At 43.2% G+C, this 24,518-nt stretch overlaps 1 protein-coding gene across 1 annotated transcript in view; it reads left to right on the top strand.

Annotated features, from left to right (window-relative positions):
* Nucleotides 1-23,741, top strand: part of GIGYF2 (GRB10 interacting GYF protein 2) — a 159,450-nt gene extending 135,709 nt beyond the window's left edge. Inside the window, 12 exon segments of the mRNA XM_030575383.1 lie at nucleotides 592-750; nucleotides 2,856-3,092; nucleotides 3,808-3,930; nucleotides 9,818-9,886; nucleotides 9,888-10,028; nucleotides 10,183-10,300; nucleotides 10,303-10,361; nucleotides 10,363-10,388; nucleotides 10,729-10,883; nucleotides 16,269-16,426; nucleotides 17,024-17,171; nucleotides 21,774-23,741. Coding sequence (XP_030431243.1) covers nucleotides 592-750; nucleotides 2,856-3,092; nucleotides 3,808-3,930; nucleotides 9,818-9,886; nucleotides 9,888-10,028; nucleotides 10,183-10,300; nucleotides 10,303-10,361; nucleotides 10,363-10,388; nucleotides 10,729-10,883; nucleotides 16,269-16,426; nucleotides 17,024-17,171; nucleotides 21,774-21,841 — 1,461 coding nt within the window. The 3' untranslated portion in view covers nucleotides 21,842-23,741.
* The last annotated feature ends 777 nt before the right edge of the window (nucleotides 23,742-24,518 follow it).

The following is a 24,518-nucleotide window of genomic DNA, read 5'->3' as shown; positions in this document are numbered from 1 at the left end:
TGTTGCCCCTCAGTGCACCAGGCTTCTGCAACTAGATACACCTGTATCTTGCAAGCTCTGTAGTTTCTGTAGTGCACCTTGAATTATAAATAACTTGGAAACTCCAGAATGTAGCTGTAGTGATGATATCCTCCAAAGAGGTTTCTACATGCTGTTGCCACTTGAAGAATAGTGATTTCTGAGCTACTTCTCTTTTCCATAAGATCTTTATATAAGGAAGAGATTCAGATCTTGTGCATTGGAAATAGAAGAGTCTTGGTGGTTCTCTGCTCTTTTCTGCCTTCCCTCATATTGAAGCAAAATATTGTCAGATATTGATTTTAGATACTCTTCCATTCCAACCTAGAAACAACCAAAGTTTTCATCAAAACTCACCTGTCTCAGGGATGCATGTCCTACCACAATATTTGTTAACCCATGGCTTTGTATTATTGGGATTCTAGGATTTTATAATATGCTTTGTGTTAACACTAACAAAAAAACCAAAAAGTTGGGTGCCTAGGGTTTCCCTGAGACAACTCCTGTGACCAGACCGTGTTGTGTTCTGTCTAGTGAATTGATGTTATATCACTTTTTTTTCCCCATCTTCAGGAAGAAGCCCTGAGGCGGCAGAGAGAGCAGGAAATTGCACTAAGACGACAGCGGGAGGAAGAGGAACGACAACAACAGGAGGAAGCACTTAGAAGATTGGAAGAGAGGAGAAGAGAAGAAGAGGAAAGACGACAGCGAGAAGAGTTGCTTCGTAAACAGGTGAAAATGAGTGCAAGGGATTTACCATGCTCAGGCATGGGAGATACTGGAACTGAGTGAACACAGAGACTTAATAGTAAGCTGAGGAGAGGATGATCCTTTCTGATCAGGATGGGAATTTGGTAGTAGAACTGCATATGGGCAGAATTAAACTGAATGAACATAGATTACATTTTTCTTTTAACCTGGTAATAAGGATGAGCAAACTTGGTGCCATGGGAAACCATCACAACTTTATTGTTGAGAAAGCGGAGTAGGTAGTAGTTCACACTCATCAGCGGAGCACCTCCTTGCACCATGCCATGTTACAGGGGGGGTTGTCTCCATTGCCCCTTGCAGGCCATCTGTCTTTGTATGCCACACAGTTCTGGTTGAGAAGTAGCTAGTTCAGACCCCTTCCAGGGTATCAAAATGTCCAAGTGTAGTTCAGAGTCCCAAATAATCAACTTATCTTCTGGGCCTGGTTCTCAGCCCTCTCCTAGCATTCCACTGCCTTTCAGTGTCTCTGGTATCAAGCACTGTCCTGCCCAGCATAAATCTTCCTGAGGCTGCAACTCTCCAACAAGCCTTGATGCTTTGGGCCTTCAGAGGAGCCAGCCTGCCTGTCTGTTCTCTGTGGCTTTTTCTCCAGCAGGATTCCCCCCCGCTGCCTCCTTTCCCCAAGGACTCCAGCAGTTTACCTCAGGAGTCTCCCTGCTCCTTACAGGTCCTATCTTTGGCTCTCTTCTCTCTCCTTCTACTCCCCCCCCCCCCCCAAGCCTAACTTGCTCCCTGTGAGCCTCTTCCAGCCTGACTTCACTAAGCCTCTCCCAGAGAGGAAACTCCTTGTTCCACTCTCTCCTGGGTTTCCTCTCCTGCATTCACAGATCTGTTCAGATAGTCCTCTCTGTGATCTTCTGCATCTTGATCAGTCATGAAGTCACTATCACACACAAGGGGCCAACCAGCTTGTGACAGAGCTATATTTGTTGAATGTTTTACTTTCCATTATACATTTGACTGTGGCTCCAGAATATGTTGTGGCCTAAGCTTTCCAGTCTGTGGTCATTAATTTAAAAAGAGGGGCAAAATGCATATAGTACTCTACCCTGATAGTGTAAAATGTTTACTCTGTAGGATTCAATGTTTTGGACATTACTGTAGAATACTATATCATCCTTGACTCTTCTCCCACATTGCCTATATTTGCCAATCTGGCTGATTCCACTCTGTGAAATCTGCACTCCTTCTTGAAAACCTCATCCATACTCCTTCATATCCTCTTGCCTTGGCTACTGTAACTTCCTTTTTTGTGGCCTCCTAAATTCTAGCTTTATAGATTCCATTATGTGCCAACTCCTCCTGCCAGCGCGTGCTCTCTCTCTTTTTTGAAAACTGTCTTCTTCACATGAGTCCCCAAACAGCTTCATTGTCTCCACATTAGCTTCAGAATCTACTTTAAAGTCACCCACTGTTAAAATTCATAACTCCATGTCCGAGTCTGTTACTCTTCCTACTCTAGCAGTTCATCTAACAATACTTCCTTCCTTATCCTACCACATAATCTTGGGTTTGTTGGCGTAAGAGCCTTCTCCTTTGATGATCTAGGAGTATGAAATAGCCAAATCTTATCTTTTAAGCTTTTAATTTCCCTCCCCCTCATTTCTAATCTGATTTGCAAACCTTGTCTCCCTTTTTTTATTCTACTTTTCCTCATTTCATGGATTGAAATCTGGCAGCAGCACTTCACTGTGAGAGCTAGTAGCAAATAGTAGAGGTGCACAGTAATAATGTGAATAAAAATCCCAGGGAAAAGATGGGGCAGTATTTGCGTTTTTCCTCTGTCCTGTCTGACCTGTAGCTAGCCTTCACCTTAAGGTAAACTTCCCCTTCTAATTCAGGATGCATTATGAAACCTTTATTTTGAAGGACAGTAGACCAAATTATTTTCTCAGCCTGAAAAGGATAAAGTTGAATAAATGCGTTCTTTACGGACCACATTTGTACAATTAAATAAAAAGTTTCCATCTGTTCTGTCAGGTCTTCTAAGCATCACATGTTTCATGAAGTAATTTAGATCTTTTAAGTCCTCTTAGAGACTTTACTGTTCTTTGTATCCTGGGAAGGAAGAGGAGGCTGCCAAATGGGCACGTGAAGAAGAGGAGGCCCAACGTCGACTAGAGGAAAACCGGTTGCACATGGAGGAGGAGGCAGCCAGATTACGGCTCGAAGAGGAAGAGCGAAAGCGCAAGGAGCTGGAACTCCAGCGCCAGAAGGAATTATTACGACAAAGGCAGCAGCAGCAGGAGGCCTTGCGCCGGTTGCAGCAGCAGCAACAGCAGCAGCAACTTGCACAGATGAAGGTAATGCTCTTCAACAAGTTAACTTCCTTTCCCACTCACCTAATACGTGCAGTTAAAACATCACCATAGTGTAGGACCAATGGAATTAGCTTGGAAGGCATCTAGTTAATTGGATTGAATCAAGAGAAAGGGAACTGAGTGCTGGAACTGAACGATGAGGAAGGAGAAGGGACAGCAAAGAGTTGTTGGGGAGGAAGAGATGCTCGATATCTGGAGACAGTTGAGAGAGAGATTTTTTTTTAATTCCCCCTTTTTGTCGCTTTTAATTTGAAAAACATTTATACTGTTTGGCATTCGGTTGTTTTAGTAGCCTCCAATGTGAGGTAACTGAGTTTTAAATATGCTTCAAGTAAATACCATGCTGTCTTTGAGGAAAAATTTGATCAAAATGTATTATACACTGTAACTATCTTTTTATTCAGCAAATACACACGTTTTGGTCCCCAAAGTTGTTGCCATTTTTTTTTTAATAACAGTTTGTGTCCTATTATGTAGTTGTTCATTGGACACAGCAGGCACTTACACTGCCTTGCAGCTGAGGGCACATGTAACAAAAATATTACCGCACTGAAAAACTGATACCTTTAAACCAGATCTTTGGGTATCTTGTAGTATCTCTTCTATTCAGTGGGATCGAAAGATTTGTCCATATGTTTGCAGTTTCAGTAGTGTTCACTTCTGAGAATTTGTAATTATTATTTCCTGTTTTTCCCAGCTCCCTTCTTCTTCAACATGGGGCCAGCAATCCAGCTCAGGAGCATGTCAGTCCCAGACCACGTTGTCATTGGCAGAAATCCAAAAGCTTGAAGAAGAGCGAGAACGGCAGCTTCGAGAGGAGGTAAATTCAGTTGAAGTAGGTTTGAGGTCTGTAAGCTGGAGTAAAATTGATGCATTTCTACTTAGCTGTTTATTAAGTGATTAATATAAAAGAACAAACAGGAATAAGCAAACTTTTAAATAGGACCAAGTCATCTGGGCTGTTTTGTCTTTCAGACAAAGAACCAGCTACTCATTTGAAACTACTGAACTAATTTAACCTGTATCCTAAACTGTATTTGAATGCAGATTTCCAGAAAGGAGGAAATATGACTTCCTTTTGTTGTGTTTTATAGAATCCCAGCAATATATTAGGGATATGTGTTCAGGGGACATTCAGAACTTGAATAACAGGTGCATTGGTAAATTCTTGTTGACACTTAGTACTGGAACACGGAAGATCAGAGTGAGATGTATTTACAAAACTATATTAAATAAGTGTTGGGGAAATGAAATTGTAAGAGAACACAGCAGGTCTTCGTAATATAGAAAAAATGTGGGGATCGAGATGATAGACACTTTATAAAGCTACTCTTTGAGTGCTTCTTGAGGGCTGTTGATCTTATATTATTCTTGTTATTGACCACCTGCAATTTTTGTCCTTTTTGGTTTTTGGCTGTTTTTCTTTTGCATATGGAAGAAGAAAATTAAAGTGATAGAACAACTCTCCTGATTGGTGGCTAAGCTGACTAGCCCCTTGATCATCTTTGGCCTAGATTGAATTCACTTGCCATGGCTAAAGACAGCGAAGTCTTGGCAATATTATCAGCTATGCCATCTACGTTAAACCCTAGGTATAATGTCTCTAAATGCCAGTTGAGGAAAAAGCTTGCTTAGCTGTGCCATAGAAGAGCATGCAACAGCTAAAAGCAAATCTTTCTGAACAGGCTGCAACTGTGTGTGGGGTACGGTACCAAAACATGGGTAGAACTGTTGTGGATCTTACCTACAACTATTAGTCTTAAAATACATCTACACAGCCTGCAGCAGCGAGCCCAGAGATGACCCATGTCTATCAATAGTGTGGGAGGGGAGGTGGCAGAGTGAGGGCAGCTGGCTTCAGTACAAGGCAATCAGCAAGTCAGGGGAGGAGGGCACATGGTCCTACATTTCCCCCCAGTCCCTCCACGTGTTGCCTGTGAGCAAGCCTCCAAGGAGGGAATGGGCTTTCAGACCCTGAGCTCCAGCGCGAGCTGCAACTTCAAAGCGCAGTCTACTCATCTGTTTTTAGAGAGCTAGCATGAGCCTTGGACGTCAACCTGGATTGCAAGGCTCACTGCCGTGGACTATGTAGTTATTTTTTGTTCATTTAGACAGGTTTGGGTCCCGATGTTTATTTCTGTTTTTACAAAAGCATCTTCTTTGGGCCATAAATTCTTATCGTCCCTTCTATGTCTGATATCCAGAAGCTCAACATAGCAGATGTTTTTATTGTAGAAACAAGTTCAGAGTGCAGAACTTGTTCTTTTTCCCTGTGGGTGTCATTAAATTCCCAAGTAATGCTGATACTGATGAAATTTTGATAGTTTTCCAAAGAATAAATGCCACGAGAGCTTGAAAAATCCTACACCAAAGTATGTGGATTTACATTCAGAAACTGACACAGAAGATCAGCAAAGTAGAAATTTGGAGCAGATGACAGTTCAAATGCATTGTTTCAAAACAATAGTTACTTTGTTTCAAAGGGGGGAGGGTGGTTGGCTTACAGGGAGTTAAAATCAACAAGGAATGGGTTTGCATCAAGTTGAAACACACACAACTGTCACACCGAAGCCTGGCCAGTCATGAAACTGGGGTTCAAAGTCCTCTGATGCTCAGTGTGCCTTGCTGTGCTCTTCTAATCACCCTAACGTCTCGCTGCTCAAAATCGGACAGCAGGCAATTTGCCTCAACCTCCCACCCCGCCATAAATATCTTACTCTTACTCTCTGATATTATGGAGCATACATCAAGCAGCAATAACAGTGGGAATGTTGGTTGTGCTGAGGTCTGACCTAGCCAGTAAACAACGCCAGCGAGGTTTTAAAGGCAAATTCCACCACCATTCTGCCCTTGCTCAGCCTGTAGTTGAACTGCTCCTTACTACTGTCCAGGCTTCATGAGCCATGGGAGCAAGTGGTAGGCTGCGGTAGGTGCGACCACGCGGTGCTGTCGGCTGGGAGAGCAGCCTGAGGCAGAACCCTCCAGCACGCATGATATTCTAGGCAGAATCTCCATGAGATGAAACTTAGGGTTTGTCTACACTACAAAATTACTCAGATTTTACAGAAGTTGATTTTTGGGAGCAGATTATATAAAGTTGAGTGCATGCGTCCACACTAAGCACATTAATTCAGTGGTGTGCGTCCATAGTACCGTGGCAAGCATCAGCATTCCGAGCGGTGCACTGTGGTAGCTATTCCACAGTTCCCACAGTCCCTGCTGCCTATTGGAATTCTGGGTTGAGCTCCCAATGCCTGATGGGGCCAAAAATTTGTCACAGGTGGTTATGGTTAAATGTTGTCAGCCAGCCCTCCCTCCGGGAAAGCAATGGCAGACAATCATTTTGCGCCCTTTTCCCTGGATTGTCCGAGCAGACGCCATAGCACGGCACGCATGGAGCCCGCTCAGCTCACCACAGCAGTTACGAGCATTGTAAACACCTTGCGCATTATCATGCAGTTTATGCAGAACCAGAAGCTGAAAAACCAGGCGAGGAGGTGACGGCAGCATGATGATGAGAGTAATGAGGATATGGACACAGACTTTTCTCAAAAGTGCTGACCCATGGTGTTAATGTGGCAAGTTCATGCTGTGGAATGCCGATTCTGGGCCCAGGAAACAAGCACAAACTGGTGGGATCGCATAGTGTTGCAGGTCTGGGACAATTCCCAGTGGCTGCGAAACTTTCACATGCCTAAGGGCACTTTCATGGAACTTTGACTTGCTTTCCCTTGCCCTGAAGTGCCAGAATACCAAGATGAGAGGAGCCCTCACAGTTCACAAGCGAGTGGTGATAGCCCTGTAGAAGCTTGCAATGCCAGACAGCTACCGGTCAGTTGGGAATCAATTTGGAGTGGGCAAATCTGCTGTGGGGGTTAATGTCATGCAAGTAGCCAGCGCAATCACTGAACTGCTGCTTTATCAAAGGTAGTGACTCTGGGAAATGTGCAGGCCCGAGTAGATGGCTTTGCTGCAATGGGATTCCCTAACTGGTGGGGTGATAGATGGAACCCATATCCATATCTTGGGACTGGACCACCAAGGCAGCCAGTACATAAACTGCAAGGGGTACTTTTCAACGGTGCTGTAAGCACTGGTGGATAACATGGTTGCATAGGTAAAACGTAAGTACACATACAGTTTAGTCATTCAGAGGGTTTTAACTCAAGGCTTGTCTTCACTTGCTGTGGATTGACGCTGTGGTGATTGATCCACTTGGGGTCGATTTAACAGGTCTAGTGAAGACCCGCTAAATCAGGGGTCAGCAACCTTTCAGAAGTGGTGTGCCGAGTCTTCATTTATTCACTTTAATTTAAGGTTTTGCATACCGGTAATACATTTTAATGTTTTTTAGAAGGTCTCTCTCTGTTTATACATTATATAACTAAACTACTGTTGTATGTAAAGTAAACAAGGTTTTCAAAATGTTTAGGAAGCTTCATTTAAAATTAAATTAACATGCTGATCTTATGCTGCCAGCCTGCTGCTGGCCTGGGGTTCTGTTCACCTAGGCTGGCAGCGGGCTGAGCGGGGCCGGAGGCTGGGACCCCAGGGCTCAGCCTGCTGCCGGTCTGGGGTCCATAGAGCAGGTACCTACCTTCTCCCTGGTTCTGGGCCATTCTCTTCCCCTCTCTCTGCACTGAGCTGAGGGTGAGCGTGCACTGAGCACAGGGCTGGGGTGAAGGAGCAGGCTGGGGTGCAGGGTCTGGCCAGGAGCTGGAATGAGGGAGGGGGCTCAGGGTTAGGGGAGGAGGTCTGGGTGTGGAGCGCTTACCTGGGCAGCTCCTATTTGGTGCAGGGGTGTGTGTGTGTGTGTGTGCAGGAGATCCCATTTGGTGCTCAGGGTGGGAGGTGGGGTTGTGGGGGGAGTGCAGGAGTCAGGACAGGGGGTGTGTGAGGAGGCTGTGTGGGCGGTGCTACTGCACACTAAGTTCCATAATGCATTTGACTTATTGCTGTTTCTAAGAGTAGTAGGTCAAAGTGCATTACGGAACTTTTAGTGCATGATAGCACAGTCCATGCAAACAATGCATGACTGGCTAGGACACTAGATTTACAACCAGCTTGCCATGCATTAACTCCATATAGACAAGTCCACAGTTTCTTAAATGTTTACCTTTTAGATTTTATCTAGTAATAAAATTATACCTATTATACTGTATCAAATAAACTGATCTCTATTACAATTTATAGGCATAAAGCATATAACATAGCTTCCTCTTTACTTGTTTTGTCTATTTCACAGCTTAGCAAGTTAGCCATTGTAATTACTCATCCTGAGTGAAACACAGAAAAAATCTATCTCTGCTGTTCTCAAGCAGGGGTCCAAAGCCCCCTGGGGTGGCCTCAAGCAGGTTTCAGGGGGTCTGCCAAGTAGGGTCGGCATTAGACTCCCTGGGGCCCAGGACAGAAAGCTGAAGCCCCTCTGCCCTGAGCACCACCACCCCCCGGGGCCAAAACCTGAGCAGCTTAGTTTCATAGGGCTCCCTGTGGTGTGGGGTCCTGAGCAACTGCCCTGCTTGCTACCCCCTAATGCTGGCCCTGGCTTTTATATGCAGAAAAACAATTGTGGTGCAGGTGGGCCGTGGAGTTTTTACAGCATGTTACAGGGGGCTCAGAAAGAAAAAGGTTGAGAACTCCATATCTATCTGATGTGCTTTAAAGGCTGAGGCCTACATTGTGACAAAGATTCTGGCTTGTGTGTGGGTGTATATAACATGACTTTTGTTAATAAGTGTCATATTTTCTGTATCATCACTGCAGTAGTAGTATTTTAAAGATTCAGTATTTTTACTGTTACTCTTTTATAATATAATATTATAAATATTGACTGTCTTTTTCATATTCGACATTCTTAGATATATCTTTGGATCATTTTACCCTCCAAAAGCAAAACCCAGTTATTTCTTAACTCTGGGAAAGAAAATTATTTGCCTTCAACTATTGTATTCAACCACGTTTACCCTTCTGTTTTCATAACAGGAAGATTTTTGTGGTCTTTACCTTTTTGTTCAAAAAGGGGAATTTTGATTAGGATGACAAGACAGCAAGTGTGAAAAATCGGGACAGGGTGTGGGGGATAATAGGAGCCTATACAAGAAAAAGACCCAAAAATCGGGACTTCCGCTATAAAATTGGGACATCTGGTCACCCTAATTTTGATATTTGCCTTAAACCATATTTAATCAGGGGTATGAGTAGATTATGCATTAAAGTGGCTTAATGGCTCAGAAATATGGGAAGTAAAGTTCTGTTTTAACTTAAAGAAACAGATAAAATGCTACCATCCTAAAATTTTAATTATTTTTTTTAAAAAGCAAGAAAAGTGAAAAATGGTGTCAGTTTAATTTTCACACTCTGCTTCCTGGTCATGTGCAACAGCAGCATAGCAAGGGGGGGTGGGGTTGGGGCGTGAGTATGGTTTCCAGAATTTAGAGCAGCAAGAAATGGAGGGACTGACTACCTGGGTCATAATGTTGAGGCAGATTTAGTCACTGTCATGGGCTAATGACACTTTCCATTCAGTAGTCATAATTAAACATACTTTTCTTATAGAAACCCATAGAGAAGTTTAAAGGCATAAAAACAGTGCTGCCTATGTCAACAAAAAAGCAAACTGAAATCAGTAAGGATCTGCAAACCAGGATCCCCAATAGTTATCTTCAAAGAGTCAGAACAGGCATGTTGTTTCTTTTTGCATGCAACAGCAAAGACGTCAGCAGCGTGAACTGATGAAAGCCCTCCAGCAGCAGCAGCAACAGCAACAACAGCAACAAAAAAATGTCAGGTTGGGGTAATGTCACCAAGCCAACAGGCGCTACCAAATCTCTCTTGGAAATACAGCAGGAAGAGGCGAGGCAGATGCAGAAGCAACAGCAGCAGCAGCAGCAGCAGCCGAACAGAGTCCGCAGTACTACGGTGCATATCTTATTTACCTAACCAGTACATAGAGAATTGTTCCTTGCGTTGTTCCCCTCTCATCACACTCCATTTCGGTTTTCTGAGACATTGATGCTGTTCCTCCTGATCTGATGCTAATAACCAGGGTCTCGTTTCTGTTTTGTTTCAACAGCATTCTAGCCTGCACAGCAGCATTGGAAATTCAGTGTGGGGCTCTCTAAACACTAATCCCACCAGCCAGTGGGCATCTGATCTAGTCACCAGCATCTGGAGCAATTCTGACACTAAAAACTCAATATGGGGTTCTGGGATGATGCAGTGAAGGAAGTGGGGCCGCGTAACTCAACCAATAAAAAACAAGAGCAATGCCAGCCTCAGGTATGAATCGGAGAGGAGTTTGTTTTTGGCAAAGGACTTGCAGTCTTGCACTGATCTTTACCAACTATAGCTTCGTCACCTCTGGTTCTTGAAAATTCTGTACTGCTGTCTTAAAATAGTGTTTAGCAACAAACAGCTTGTAGGCCGTCCACAGAGTCCCAATTTCTTTGATTTTTTTTCACATCTACTAGGAAAATAAGTTGATTCTTAAACGTTACTGGCCCTCTGTAAATCCATGGGCTTTTGTAGGCTGTGTAATGTAATTTAGATAATATTGTCTAAGTAAATAGATGGCTGTTTCAGGCATAGTTTGTGATATTTACAATTTCTTTGTGTTAAGTAAATCTATAGGAATTACGAGCAGACAGAACAAGAAGGTGGAACAAGAGGAGAAGCTGCTGAAGTTGTTCCAAGGGGTTAATAAAGCCCAGGATGGATTCACTCAGTGGTGTGAACAGATGCTACATGCACTCAATACAGCGAACAACTTGGATGGTAAGAAGTGGGAAAGAATGATTGTTGTACTTTGTAACAGTATATGAAGAACAACATCACATTTGCACACATGGAATTCTGTGGATATTGACTGCATTTTTACCAAGGTGCTATTTGGCTCATTCAGCAAGAGGGCATAATTAGCTGGGAAGTGGCATTGCTATAAACCGCACTGCATTGTCTTCCCTCTTCTGGTGAAATATTGCAGGTAGAATGGAACTGGGGCTAATTCCAGACTCTCCCACTCTCACCCATACAGATGGTTCCTTTTGGATGGAGGTGACAAGTCACAGATGAATGAGAATTTAGCCTAGTTCTAAATACGTGCAATATAATTAACATTGTAACGGTCTCTCTAAAGCATTTTTGGGATACAGTTTGAATGAACTATGTATGCTCTGCTCTGATGCTTCAGTCAATAAAATTGTATTGATTGCAGCATAAGAGCAGAGGATGGTTTATGTCCATTTGAGCTGGGGGTTCAATGAGCTTCTGATATTAACTGCTGCAAAATCAGTTAAGTTAGGCACTGCGAGTCATGAGGCAATGATTCATTTGCCCTTGGTTGTACACCAACTTGCACATCACAGTGGGGTGAGAGGGGCCTGTCTCCCTTTCTGTAGGTGAAATAGTAGAATATCTTCAACAATATGTTCTTCGAGTGCTTGCTCATGTCCATTCCACATTAGGCGTGTGTGTGCTACATGCACTGTTGATGCAGATTTTTCCCTCAGTGATATCTCTCAGGCCAGCACTTGTGCCCTCTGGTGCTGCATGCTTATGCGCCAATATAAGGGGCACTGCAAGCCACACACCCTCTCAGTTCCTTCTTACCACCTGTGATGGTTGCTGGAACATCTCCTCTTGTTTCAGCAAGGTGTTTTCAATGTTTTCTTCTCTTTAGCTTAGTTTATTAGTCTTAGTATAGTATTAGTGTAAACAGTACTAGTGTAGAAAGTTAGTCCTCCTTTAATGTAGAGGGGCTCCCTTGGACCCTGGGCTCAGGCATGCCCGGTCCCTTGGCTTCAAACCTTGTGCCTCCTGTGGCAAGCCTATGCTGGTGAGAGACCCATACTCCAGTTGTCTGAAGTGTCTGGGAGAGGCTCAGGTACAAGAGCACTTTCAGATCTGTCAAGACTTTAAGCCTGGTATGAAGAAAGAGAAGTGAGAGTGAGGGCTATCCTAATGGAAGTTGCTCTTAGACCAGCATTAGAGCCAACCCACTCGGATTCAGCACCAAGAATTTTCGCTTCAGTGTGAAGCGCCCCTCGAGCACCACACGTTTCTCAGCACCATTCTCCATCTCTGATGGTGAGGAAAAAGCCGGGAGAGGGCACTCCCCAGTGCTGATGAAAGGCAAACATGGGGAAAGCAGTAGAGTGCACCTGCGTAGGGCCACTCCTCCACCCCCGGACCCATGGTGGCACAGTTGACTCTGCCCTGAGGGCCCTTGAGTTCAGTGCAGGACTGCCTGCTGATGCCAGGAGGTCATTGTGGCTCCAGTGTGATCACAGTGCCTTCTACCTTCGAGGCCTTTGCAGCCGCCAGAGACTTCTCTCTCCTGGTATCACTAACACTGATGGGACAACCACTGGCTCCAATAAACAGGAGAGAACATGGTGCTCCAAGCTCTTTCCCAGCACCTGGGCCCTTGGTACCTTCCAGAGGCAAGCCGGTCCTTCTTTCTTATGCAAGGTCATCCCTAGTCTGGCAATGGTTCCCAGACCCTCAGCACCAAAAGGCAGAAGCAAGATTCCCCATGGTCACCTCAGGAGGACTCATTTTTGGAGTCTGCAGTGAAGCCCTATGCCCATCCCAAGAGTTGCAGCCAGTACCCATTCTGCATTCAATTAGACCCGGGTATGGGTCACCCACTGGCACCTGGTCAGGAGGATAGTTTCCAATACAGTGGCCATTCTGGAACCCATGAAGGTTTCCCTTAGTACTGGGACCATCGTTCACCAGTCCTACTTGGTTGCATCTGAGAGGTGGGCTCCTGCACCGCTCCATTCGCCACCATACCCTGACTTCAGTACCGAGCCCAGTACCAACACACAAGATGTGGGCCCAATGGAGGTAATAGGGGCAAAAGACGAGGTGGAACTCCCCCTCTGGTACAGGTCTCTTCCTCCTCCTCCCCAGATGAGTCCACTTTGAAGCCAAGTGGCTCGCTGCCACAAGATGACTTTGGAGCCCACCAGGAGCTTCTAAAGAGAATAACTGCTAACCTAGGGCTAGAGGTTGAGGTGCTCAAGGAGTCTTTCCATAACCACATTGACATTTTGGCTTCAGCAGCACCACTGAAGATGGTCCTCTCCATCAATGTCGCTGTTTTGGGTCCAGTCAGAACCCTGTGGCAGACCCCATCTTCTCTCCCTCCCACTTTGAGGAGAGAAGAAATACTATGTGCCAAAGTACTTATACTCTCACCCTCCTCCTGGCTTCAATGCTGGCCAATGAGGAGGACTGACTAGGCCAGGCAAGCATTACCTCCAGATAGAAAGACTTAAAGAAACTAGATCTGTTTAGCAGAAAACTGTATTCAATGGGGAGATTGCAGCTGCATATCTTGGACCAGCAAGTCCTGCTGGGGAGATATGATTACAGCATGTGGGATTCTTTGACGAAATTTAAAGACTCATTGCCTCAGGACTCCAGGCAAGAGTGCTCCACTCTCTTACAAGAGAGAAAGAACATAGCGAGACCTTCACTCGAAGACCCTGGATGCAGCTAGAACAATCACTTCTGCAGTGGCCATGAGATGATGCTCATGTTTCAATCCTTGGGGCTACCACAGGAGGTCCAGCAGTCAATCTAAGCCCTCCCATTTAAAGGTATGTCACTGTTTTTGGATAAAATGGACATAAAGCTCTATGGGCTGAAGGAGTCAAAGGCTGCCATCAAGTCCTTGGGCCTCTATGCTCCAGCTCTTTCGAGGAAGCATTTCAGGCCTCACCAACCGGCTTGCTTCTCGGTGCCACTGCTGCAATGGAACCTGTTCAGGAGAAGGAGAAAGGGTTCCAGTTGTCATCAACCTCTTCCATCCACCGCAACCTCACTACCGGGATCTCAGAGAGACTCCAGAGGCCCCAAATAGAACTTTTGAAGGTGTTCTGAGGGCACTGTACCAGTTTCCCTCATCTTATCCTGTCCCCTTGTTGTTTTCAGACTGACTTTCCCACTTTGCCCTGATGTAGTCTTTCATCATATTGGACTGCTGGGTTCTAAGTACAGTGGTGGACAGTTTTATACCCTTCTGTTTTCCTCCACCTTTCCCTCCCATCCCTCTCTCTTTCCATGGACGCTTCTTACAAGCACTTCTAGCCCAAGAGATGCAAACCCTCCTACGGGTGGGGGCTGTGGAGGAGGTGCCTTTAGAATTTGAGAGGAGAAGGGGTTTTATTGCCAAAGTTTCCTAATCCCAAAGGGCCAGGATGGTCTTAGATGCATCCTGGACCCACGCCACCTCAACTTATCTCAAGGAATTGAGATTCCACATGGTCTCCCTGGCCTCCATCATTCCCTCCCTGGATCCAGGGGACTGGTACGCTGCCCTTGACTTGAAGGATGCCTGTTTTCACATTTCCATTTTCCAAGGCCACAGAAGATTCCTCAGCATTATAGTAAACCAGACCCGTTACCAATTCACTGCCATCACCTTTGTTCTTTCTGCAGCCCCCCTGGGTTTTTACGAAATGCATGACGGTGGTTGCAGCCTTCTTCAGAAGGTAAGGAGTCTAATTCTACCCATACCTAGACAACTAACTGACTGAAGGGCCATTCCTGTGCTCAAGTAAAGACCAGCATCAGCCTGGTCCAAGCCACCTTCCAAGTGTTGGGTCTGTTGATAAACAAGTCGACTCATCCTAGTACAGAGAATAGATTTTATTGGGGCAGTACTATTCTCGAGCCACGCCAGTTGCTTCCTTCCAGAGGCCCATTTCCAGACAATGTCAAATCTGGCATACCCCATCACAACAGCCTGGGTTTGCCTCAAACTTCTGAAACACGCGACTGCATGCACTTACTTGGTACGGCATGCAAGGCTGCACCTCCAACCCCTGCAGACATGGTTTGCTTCAGTGCATTCACCAAACAGATAACACTTGCACTTGATGCTTACTGTTCCAGCCCGATTTTCATCTCCCTTGACTGATGGAAGGACCCCCAGTCAGCAACAGCAGGTGTTCCCTTTGTCATCCCCCAGCCATCAGTGTCCCTTGATTCAGTCATTTCTGATCTAGGATGAGGAGCCCACCTCAATTGCCTCAGGACACAGGACCCGTGGTCCCAGGAAGAGGTTTCCCTACACATAAACATCCGGGAGCTCAAAATGGTACGCTTAGCTTGCCACATGTTTCTTCCACAGGTGATAGGTAAATTAATAAAAGTTATTTACCGACAGCGCAGCAGCCATCATCAACAAGCAGGGAGGAGCATGCTTTTCGACCTTTGTCAGGAAGCTATCTGTTCATAGGACTTCTGCTTGAAGAGCTCCACCTCAAGACTTCCCATTTTTCAGGAGCCCATAACGCCCTGGCAGATCACCTCAGTAGATCTTTCTCCTCTCACCACAAGCGGTGCCTTCACCCAGAGGTCATCAGGTTCATCTTCCAAAGGTGGGGGTCTTTCAAGTCCTGGCCCTTACATCAGAACCATTGTACACAGTGTTCTTCAAGGGCAAGGTTGAGCTGTGGCCGCAACCAGCCTTCCTTCCAAGGGTGCTTTCGCAGTTTCATAGCAACCAAGCCATTTTCCTGCCAGTTTCTTCCCAAAACTGCAAAGGAATTTGGAAGAGCGGTGGATTCATTCATTGGATGTCAGGCATGCCCTAGCCCTCTACATTGAGAGGACTAAGCTGTTCTGTAGATCTATGCAACTCTTCGTGGCTATAGCAGAGAGGATGAAAGGCCTGCTGGTTTCAGCCCAGAGAATCTCATCCTGAATAGTATCCTGCATTCAGGTGTACTACGAGGAGGTGGACCCATTCTCTGTCAGAGTTAGCTGGTGAGAAGGAACTGAGAGGATGTGGGACTGGCCCTTTAGGCCAGCACATAAGCGCATGACACCAAAGGCACTGGAGCCAGACCAACGTATACCACCAAGGGAAAAATCTTATGGGGTGTGGTGCGGTATGCACCGTTGCTAAAAGTGAAATGGATATGAGCGACATATCTTGAAGAACAACTGTTACAGAAAGGTTAGTAATTTTTTTGCTGGGGCTATATTATGGGGAATTTAACAGGAGATGCTGTTTACAATGGTTGCTAGTTTGACAAAGAAAATTGAATAAAGAATACAAAGTTTGTTTGCTTTTTGCACGCACGCACTCCTGCATCAACACACGTCTCTCTCATGGTCCATCTTCTTCCCCTCGTATTGCAGTTCCCACGTTTGTTTCTTTCCTGAAGGAAGTGGAGTCTCCATATGAGGTCCATGATTACATCAGAGCCTACCTTGGAGATACCCCTGAGGCCAAGGAATTTGCCAAGCAGTTTCTAGAGCGCCGTGCCAAACAAAAAGCCAGTCAGCAGCAGCAGCAGGTACATATTTTCTTGACTTTTGCTTTGGACGAGGATCTTGAAGTACATTGATAGTATTTCTGGAGAGGGTAGCAAAGGTTTAGTGACAGTCTGCATCTCTGTATATAGCTCTTTGTGGTGAAGGGAGTAGATTATCTAGAATGAGGGGAGGAAACAAACTTCAGATATTACTGTGGAATTGTACAGAATCTATCTTAGCTCTTGTGTAAATAACTTTATAGGGAGATAATTTTATGGTGCAGGATTAGTTTTAGGAAAAAGGTAAATTCGTTGGATAGATTAATGGATATTCTACCATCCATGTCATATGGAAAGTGACTTAGGGTGACCAGATGTCCCAATATTTAGGCATTTGTCCCGCATCCCAACCAGAGTTTGGTCGGGACATAATTTGTCCCGATATTTCACATCACTCGTTTTTGGTTTTGTTTTTTTTGTGCTCTGCCAGCGACACCCCTTGAGCACCCCCACCCCAGTGTGTCAGGATATTTTCTTCCTCTCATCTGGTCACCCTAAAGTGACTTGATTGTCATCTGTGTACTTCCAATGAACAGGCAACATTTAATTCTAACTTGTAATCTAGAATTTTTGTTCCAGGATTCAGTGTGGGGGATGAACCATAGCGCACTGCATTCCGTCTTTCAGACCAATCAGAGCAACAACCAGCAATCCAACTTTGAAGCTGTGCAGAGTAGCAAGAGAAAGAAGAAACAGAAAATGGTTCGAGCAGATCCCAGTTTGTTAGGTGAGTTTTGGTACTTCAGCACTAGGCTCTTCTTCTAAGTGGCTTATTTGAGATAGAGGCCATAATTTCTGTTCCATCTTCAAAGTCCTTTTTGGGTCTTTCAGAAGTCCTAGACATTCATACATTAAATATATGCAAGAAAGATAGAGCTCCTTTAGAGTAGTCTGTATTTTAAAATTATTTATAACAAATTCATTGCATTTTTGAAGGCTGCTTTGAGACTGCCAGTCCAATACTCCTATGATGGTGATGCAAGGCGTATGCTGTACAATATATATAATACAATTATATGCTTCTGAGATAGTTTAAGGAAGTACCTATGTTCATGCTTGTTTTATCACTTCACCTAAGTAGAGGCAGAAAAACAAGATGGGGGGGGGTCTTTTAGACAGGTACATCTGTGGTGGTTTTTATCAGGAGTCTGTGTGATGAGCAAGGCATAATCCTGAATGTGTTCCCCCTGTGGCAGTTACAACAGATTGGAAGAACCAGTTTAGCAGATTAAAAAAACTTATTTTTATAGAAAAGGCAAAAATATCTCTTTGGAATTCATTGTTCCTGTAATTTGTGGTCTTGAGGAGTTGGTTGATCCCTTAAATGTCAAGCTTGACTCAATTCTGAAATTACTTACCTTGAAAATAGGTTGGAAGAATCCAAGAAAAGCTGTGTGGAGATAGGAAGAAAACACTTCTGGCTGTGGAAGTAGAGAACAAACACATTTACATGGGTATTTTTCATTAAGGGTAAACTGTTAAAATGAAAAATTGAGGTTCTATACGATTTTAGCTAAGTATCAGATATCCACATTGGGCATCTCTTTGATATGTGAAGAGGAGGAGCTGATTCTCCTTTATTGTTTTTTAAATTAATTAAAATTTGATCCTCTACTTTAGATATCCTGGATCTTTAAGGATATTAAAAGAAGGGTTAATAAGTCTTCAGCTAAATTCAGCCTTTTTCTGATGTTATAGTAAATATAATCATGATAGAGAACAAATACTGCAGTTTGGGAAAATATAGAAGCATCTTGCATAATAAAAATTACATTACCTGACATTTCAAAAGCTACCCATAAGAACCTGTTCTTTCTTAAGACAGAATTTCCAGCATTGGTTTTCTGCTTCCATTTTTTAACTTTCCATACCTAGATTTAATTAAAGATTAAAAATGAATATTTATGACAGGAAGGCCTCTGACATCTCAGATTAAACGAAAATCACTCTGATAATTTTGTTATGGTTCAGGATGTTGATCTAACTGCCCGCTTAGGGCTTTTGGAAGGAATTCAGTAGTGCCTATTTAATGTGGCTTTTTTACATATTAAGCAAATTTAACTATTAGATAGGGATATTATAAAATTAAATCTTTTCTGTTCCTTAGGCTTCAAAAAGATCCATATCTTTTTAGACAAAATGTAAATGATGGATTGGTAATACTGACGTTTGGAGAAATACTTTATCATTTGCAAAAAATCAAATGTCATTCTGTGAAAGCACAAATAAATTTTAAAAAGAAATTAGCAAAGCTGGTAACCTGTTTAAAGATCACAGACATTGTTTGAGTTCAGGATTTGGCATCAGGAACTTCAGAATTCTAATCCTGGATCTGATACTGAATCCTTCTGTGGTCTTGACTTTTGCATCAGCTTCTCTTAGAAGATGGGGAAGATTCTTAGGCCATCGCTACACTGGCACTTTACAGCGCTGCAACTTTCGCGCACACACCCCTGAGCGCTGCAAGATACAGCACTGTAAAGCCTCAGTGTAATCAGCGCTGCAAGCTACACCCGTAAGGGATGTGGTTTATGTGCAGCGCTGGGAGAGAGCTCTGGGAGCTGGGAGAGTCAGCGCTGGCGCTCTGACTACACTCACACTTCAAAGCGCTGCTGCGGCAGCGCTCCGAAATTTCAAGTGTAGCCATACCCTTTCTTTACCACAACAGGATTGCAGTGAAGATGTCTCTAAAGTGCTTTGAAGCTGAAAAACATTAAATAAGTGCTGAGTTGTTGTAATATTGGAAAAAAGTGAGAAAGCAGGCGTCTCTGCGGTACTGGTATGGGATAAACATACCCAAGTCTGTGTGATGATAAAATGGGAACTAAAATTCCACCTTCATATAACTCCTTCAGTCAGCTCTTCCGTTCATGTCTACTGTCTCCATGACTAGGGGCTCGGTCTGACACTGCACTCTCTCATCTCCTATGTCTGTAAACCAACTTTCTATATAGCCTATATACCGTCACTTTCATAAGACACTCACTTCACCTACCAGAACTCTTACTCCTGTTGTCTTCTCTTGACTGCTGTAATTTCTCCTTTAATGTCTCCCACAATTACAGCTCTTCAAAATCTGGAGCCTCATCTCATTTCTGTCTCCATGTTTGAAACAGCTTCATTGTCTGTGCCTAAGTGACTCTGATTCACTTCTCTGTGACCTGTAATTCCTTGTATTTTCTATCCTGAAGCCATAAAATAATGAAACCCCCTCCCTGTTTCCCCTTGATCATTTTCCCTGGGGCTTAGTCTTTTTACCCTTCTGTATACCTTCTTCACCACAGCCAGGGATTCTATCCTGTTTACTTGGTTACTGTAACTACTCTGCATACGTCATTCATACATATAGATTGTGATCTGCAACAAGGTAATTGTTGATACTTTTGATGAATGAGGTCTGCGCAAACATGCATGTGTTCCGCAGACCCACCCGTTTCACACATTTGAATCTCTTAACAGGATAGAGTTCATGAATTGAAGAGTGGGAGTTTCACAATTCCCCTAATTGTCTTGTTTAAAAGGGTCATGTAGCTGGCAAATTTTTTTCTAATCGTATTCTTTTTATAAACCTCTCATCCCTAGCCAATGGTCAGTCATCTTGTTCTGAATTGCCTGCCTTCATAAATAAAAATGGGGAGAAATATTTCAAAAGCTGCATTGTGGTTTAGCCACATAACTTCCATTAACTTCAATGATTTTGCTGCTACCTCGTAACTTAAAGGATATTATTCACTAATACTTTCGATCAGATGCTGCTTGTTAGAGAGCTTTCCCTTCACCCTCCCACTTCCCTGATTCTTGTCACGCAGACATCAAGCAGCAAAAGACCAGAAGTCCAAAATGCAGACAGTGCAATGTTTATTGGGGTTAATTTCCAAGCAAGACTATTCCGAAGCCCTTCACACCAGTCAGGCGTATCTCTTTATGCCAATAGTCTGTTCCCCAGTGTTCTAATCCCAGCTCTGAGGCTGGAGAGAATTTATCCCGTGTCCTCTTTCCCAACTCTGACGCCGCTAAGTGATAAAAATACGCCTAAGTTCTCAAAGTATAGGTAGGCTTTTGCAGGCAGGCCTGAATATCTATATTCTAACACTGCTGCTTCTTTATTTTTAAAAATAAAGATGAACATATCCATATTACACATTGGAAGAGATTTTAATACGTTTTAAACTGCTCCCTGAAAACAGTACTATAATCCTGAAACTATATTAAAATCAGCATCCTTATCCACTAGATTGCACATATTGTTTTTGACAAAATAAGTATTTTCATATTAAGAGTTCATACAGCACATTTTGATATGAAAACTGCAAACATTAATTCAAACTCTGCATGCCCTTTGCTTCCTTCCCCAGACCTGAAGAAGAGCTCTGTGTATCTCAAAAACTTTTACCTTCCACCAACAGAAGCAGGTCCAATAAAGATATTATCTCTTCCCGTCTGTCTGCATGCATGTCAAATGAATTTGATATGGTTATTTTATTGAATGGTTAAAGTCTACTGATGTATCAGTGATATTAAATTGAGATATAGAATTTTAAATAAAATTAGTTGTTACAGAGTTTAAATGTACACAGCCTTTTATTAAAAGTACTTTTTCAACTAGAAAACATTTTTTCAAATTACGGTAATTAATATACCCCCAGAGGGAGCCCACTTGGCTTAGTAAATACAGTAAAGATAGGCAATTTTAAAACCATTTTTAAAAACTGGAAACAACATGCAGCAAATTAAATTGCATAGCTATCTCATATTAAGCTCTCTGATTACATATACTGTCTAAAGAAAATAAATTATGGTTCCTTGTATGTAGCTTCCTCACACAAAAAAAATAGCAAAACAATTTTCCAACTCTTGGTGTTCAAATGAGATTTGTACAAAAACTGACAAGTTACGAAGTTTAGAATGGATGTGACAATGCCTTTGTGTCCTTATCCAAATCATTCTTCTACAGATACTGGCTTTCCATTGGATTTCTAACATTGGTGTGCATTCTTTCCCTCTCAGCTTTCTTTAATACATCTGATTTTCAGCATTTATGTGATTTAAAACTTGGGGGTTATTTTTAAGTGTATATTGGATTTCCTGAATAATAGTTAATAGATGAATAGCTTGTAGGGATTGAAAATAGCACAAACATTTATGGTGCTTTGTCAAATTGCAATTTGGCTAGTTACAGTCTGCCTCAGTGAATTTCTCCCACAGTTTAATTAGGCATCTAATTTCCACTTCCTCCTTTAAGCAGCTGTTGCATATAATAAATAAAACTGATTATATCATACTTAGACGTGCACATCCACACTAAAACATTGCTTCTTTTGTTTTACAGGATTTTCAGTGAATGCCTCATCAGAGCGGCTCAATATGGGAGAAATAGAGACTTTGGAAGACTACTGATCTTGTGTAGATTGACCGGCTTTTCCTGTGTCTGTTAACCATGGATTCTCCACCTTTGGACACAGTACTTTCTCCAACTTGCATTTTTCTTCACCTTGCAGTGACTTACAGAATCAATCATCTCAGGCTGCTTCTTCTAGCCCCAGCAAAATCTTTCTGTCCCACGTTGCGCAGTCATTGTCATCTCTGTCAGCCTATAGACATGTGGACTTTGCTGTCTCCTAGGTGGGTGGGAGATAGGATCCATTCCCAAAATGGTTGACTGCAGGCAGCAAGCGTTCACTGTGCTGTCATTTCTTCTGCTGACTTATCTGGAAAGTCTACTGGGATTCTGCAAATGGTATCTTCCTTTCCCCGGTCATGCTTATCACATCCAACTTGTGCAATCATGGAGAGAGTTTGTGGTTAACAGAGATTGGTCAGAATCAAAATGCCACACAAATACTGACTTCAGTGCTGCATCAGGACAAGAGATGCTCTCCAAATCCAGGAGTTGCAGTCATAAGCTAACTTTAGAACTGGCAACAGCAGGAGAGAGTGGTGGTGGGTGGAGTTTAACTTGGATTGGTTTGATATTGCACACCCCCTGCCAGCCCCTCTCAGCACATTAATTTTGGAGGGAAAGCTTGAGTCTGTCTTCATTAGGTAGTGATGATAGTTACTGGAGTTCTCCCGCCAGCAACCTCCAGCCTTCCAGGACAAATAGGAATGTATAATGGGGGTGGGGGAGGGTGTATTTCTTCTGTTCAGGTTGAAATTACTTCCTTAAATATTACCTTCATAGGGATAGACCAGTTTATTGGAGGCACTTCTGCTGTGAATTTGTCTCATTTAAGAGACAGCTAAAGTCTTGGGTAGGGAAGGACTTTACTTTCCAAACTGGTGTCCCCTACAGTCTCAGTGGCAATGACTCAGTTTTGTGTTACAATAGCATGCAAGTTAAAGGGCAGAGACCATCCTCTTCATAATGGAATGAGATTAAAAGAGAACCTGCCTGTAGGCAGCACCTGAATTCCTGTAACCATGGAGAGGGGGAAAGTGAGCTGTGAGGCAATGGCACTGATTCCCTTCTACACCTTCAATTATTGAACATCCCTTCACTTCCAATCCATAATTAAATATTTATGTAATCCCAGCTTTCCCTGCAGAAGTTTAAAAAAAAACCCAAAACCTGAAACTGCAAAATGCACTTAATTTGCACCCCTCTTCCCTCCCCCCCCAAATCCCACCTCCCGTTCCTAGAGGGCTGCAGTGTACCTGTGGGAGGGAGAGGCTGCTGTTTGAGTGGAGTGTGTAAAGGTGTCTGTCTTTCTGTCATCACTGCCTGAAGAAGGCTGCTTGAGTTGCTCCAGAGCAGTTTGGCTTTGGGTTTTATTTCATTTGATTTATTCATTTTTGGGGGGGTAATTTTCCCCTCTTCCTCCTCCTCCCCCTAAACATGTACAGTAACTATACAGAGACTGCTGCAGACTTGTATATAGTTTTTGGATCTAATAGCATGGAGAGACTTGGAACTGTTGCAAATCTGGTCTCCCTGTCTCCTTTGCTTTGTAAAGTCATAAAGGGGTGGAAGAGGGGTAGTTAAAATGTTTACAGAACTTTAAACTCCCTCTGAACTTTTGCCAGTGTGCAGGGGGAAAAAAGAGAAATAAAACCTGGTTGTATTATATCTAAGAGTGCATTTTATACTTTTGTCTAAAATAATTTTTGAGATTATTCCTGGAGCTAAAACAGACCTGAATCTTGACCTTCATCACAGTTTTCATCAAGAAACATCGAGCAGATACACAGGATGTGGAACAACAGCTGCTGCTTTATTCCTGTTCTCCTGAGGAACGTTGGTGGTTTTTCTACTTGATAATTTTAGAGTTTAAAATAAACATCAGTAAGATGAGACACACAATCTTCACAGTCACCTTGTTTACGGAGGAAAGATTAACCCTTGGCTAGTTTTCATTATGAATTTCAAACACACAAAGTATCTGAGTAAACCAGCAAGCACCTCCCAGCCCAGTTATCCTTACTGAAGAAGGGAGAGGTTTACCCCGAACACTTCAGGTTGGGGGAAGGGCTCTCTGAGGGCATTTTGTACATTTACCATTTTTAGATAAAATCATGCTTTTATTTCCCCAAATCCTAATACTAGCTTGTATTTTGGTGAGGAAAATCCTGCTAAAGTTTGAGGACATGTTGGGGAGGTAATTGGTCCATTACTCTTCACATGTTTAAAAAAAAGGATTACATTGATGTTACTTTTGTTTCCTGCTTACATCCAGGCTTGCTCCCACCTCACCCCTGATGTGTTTAAGCTCAAAATGACCTTAGTTTAAAATATGCTGTCTGATTGAGGGTATCTTGAAGTCCTCTTTTTTTTTTTTTGTTCATAATTCTTAAATATTGCAAATTAGCCACTGTGCATGTGACCTGTTCACAAATGCTACCCTATTCCCTTTTCCAGTAGCATTTAATTTACAAAACGTAATTCTGAAGCTGTGATTTTGCAAGAACATAATGTATGTGAAGCCACATTAATTTCCAGCTTAACAGGAACATGAGGGGTAAGAGGGAAGCAGTGCTTGCTAAATAGAAAAAGCAAAAGTGTGTGGAGAAGCAATAATTTTGCATTCCTTTAAGGACCCCATCTGACTCCCAGGGCCGGCACCAGCACAGGAAGTAG

This window comes from Gopherus evgoodei, chromosome 9 (assembly GCF_007399415.2).
Source record: "Gopherus evgoodei ecotype Sinaloan lineage chromosome 9, rGopEvg1_v1.p, whole genome shotgun sequence".
NCBI classification, from domain to species: Eukaryota; Metazoa; Chordata; order Testudines; family Testudinidae; genus Gopherus; species Gopherus evgoodei.
This window is presented reverse-complemented; position numbering and strand designations above follow the sequence as displayed.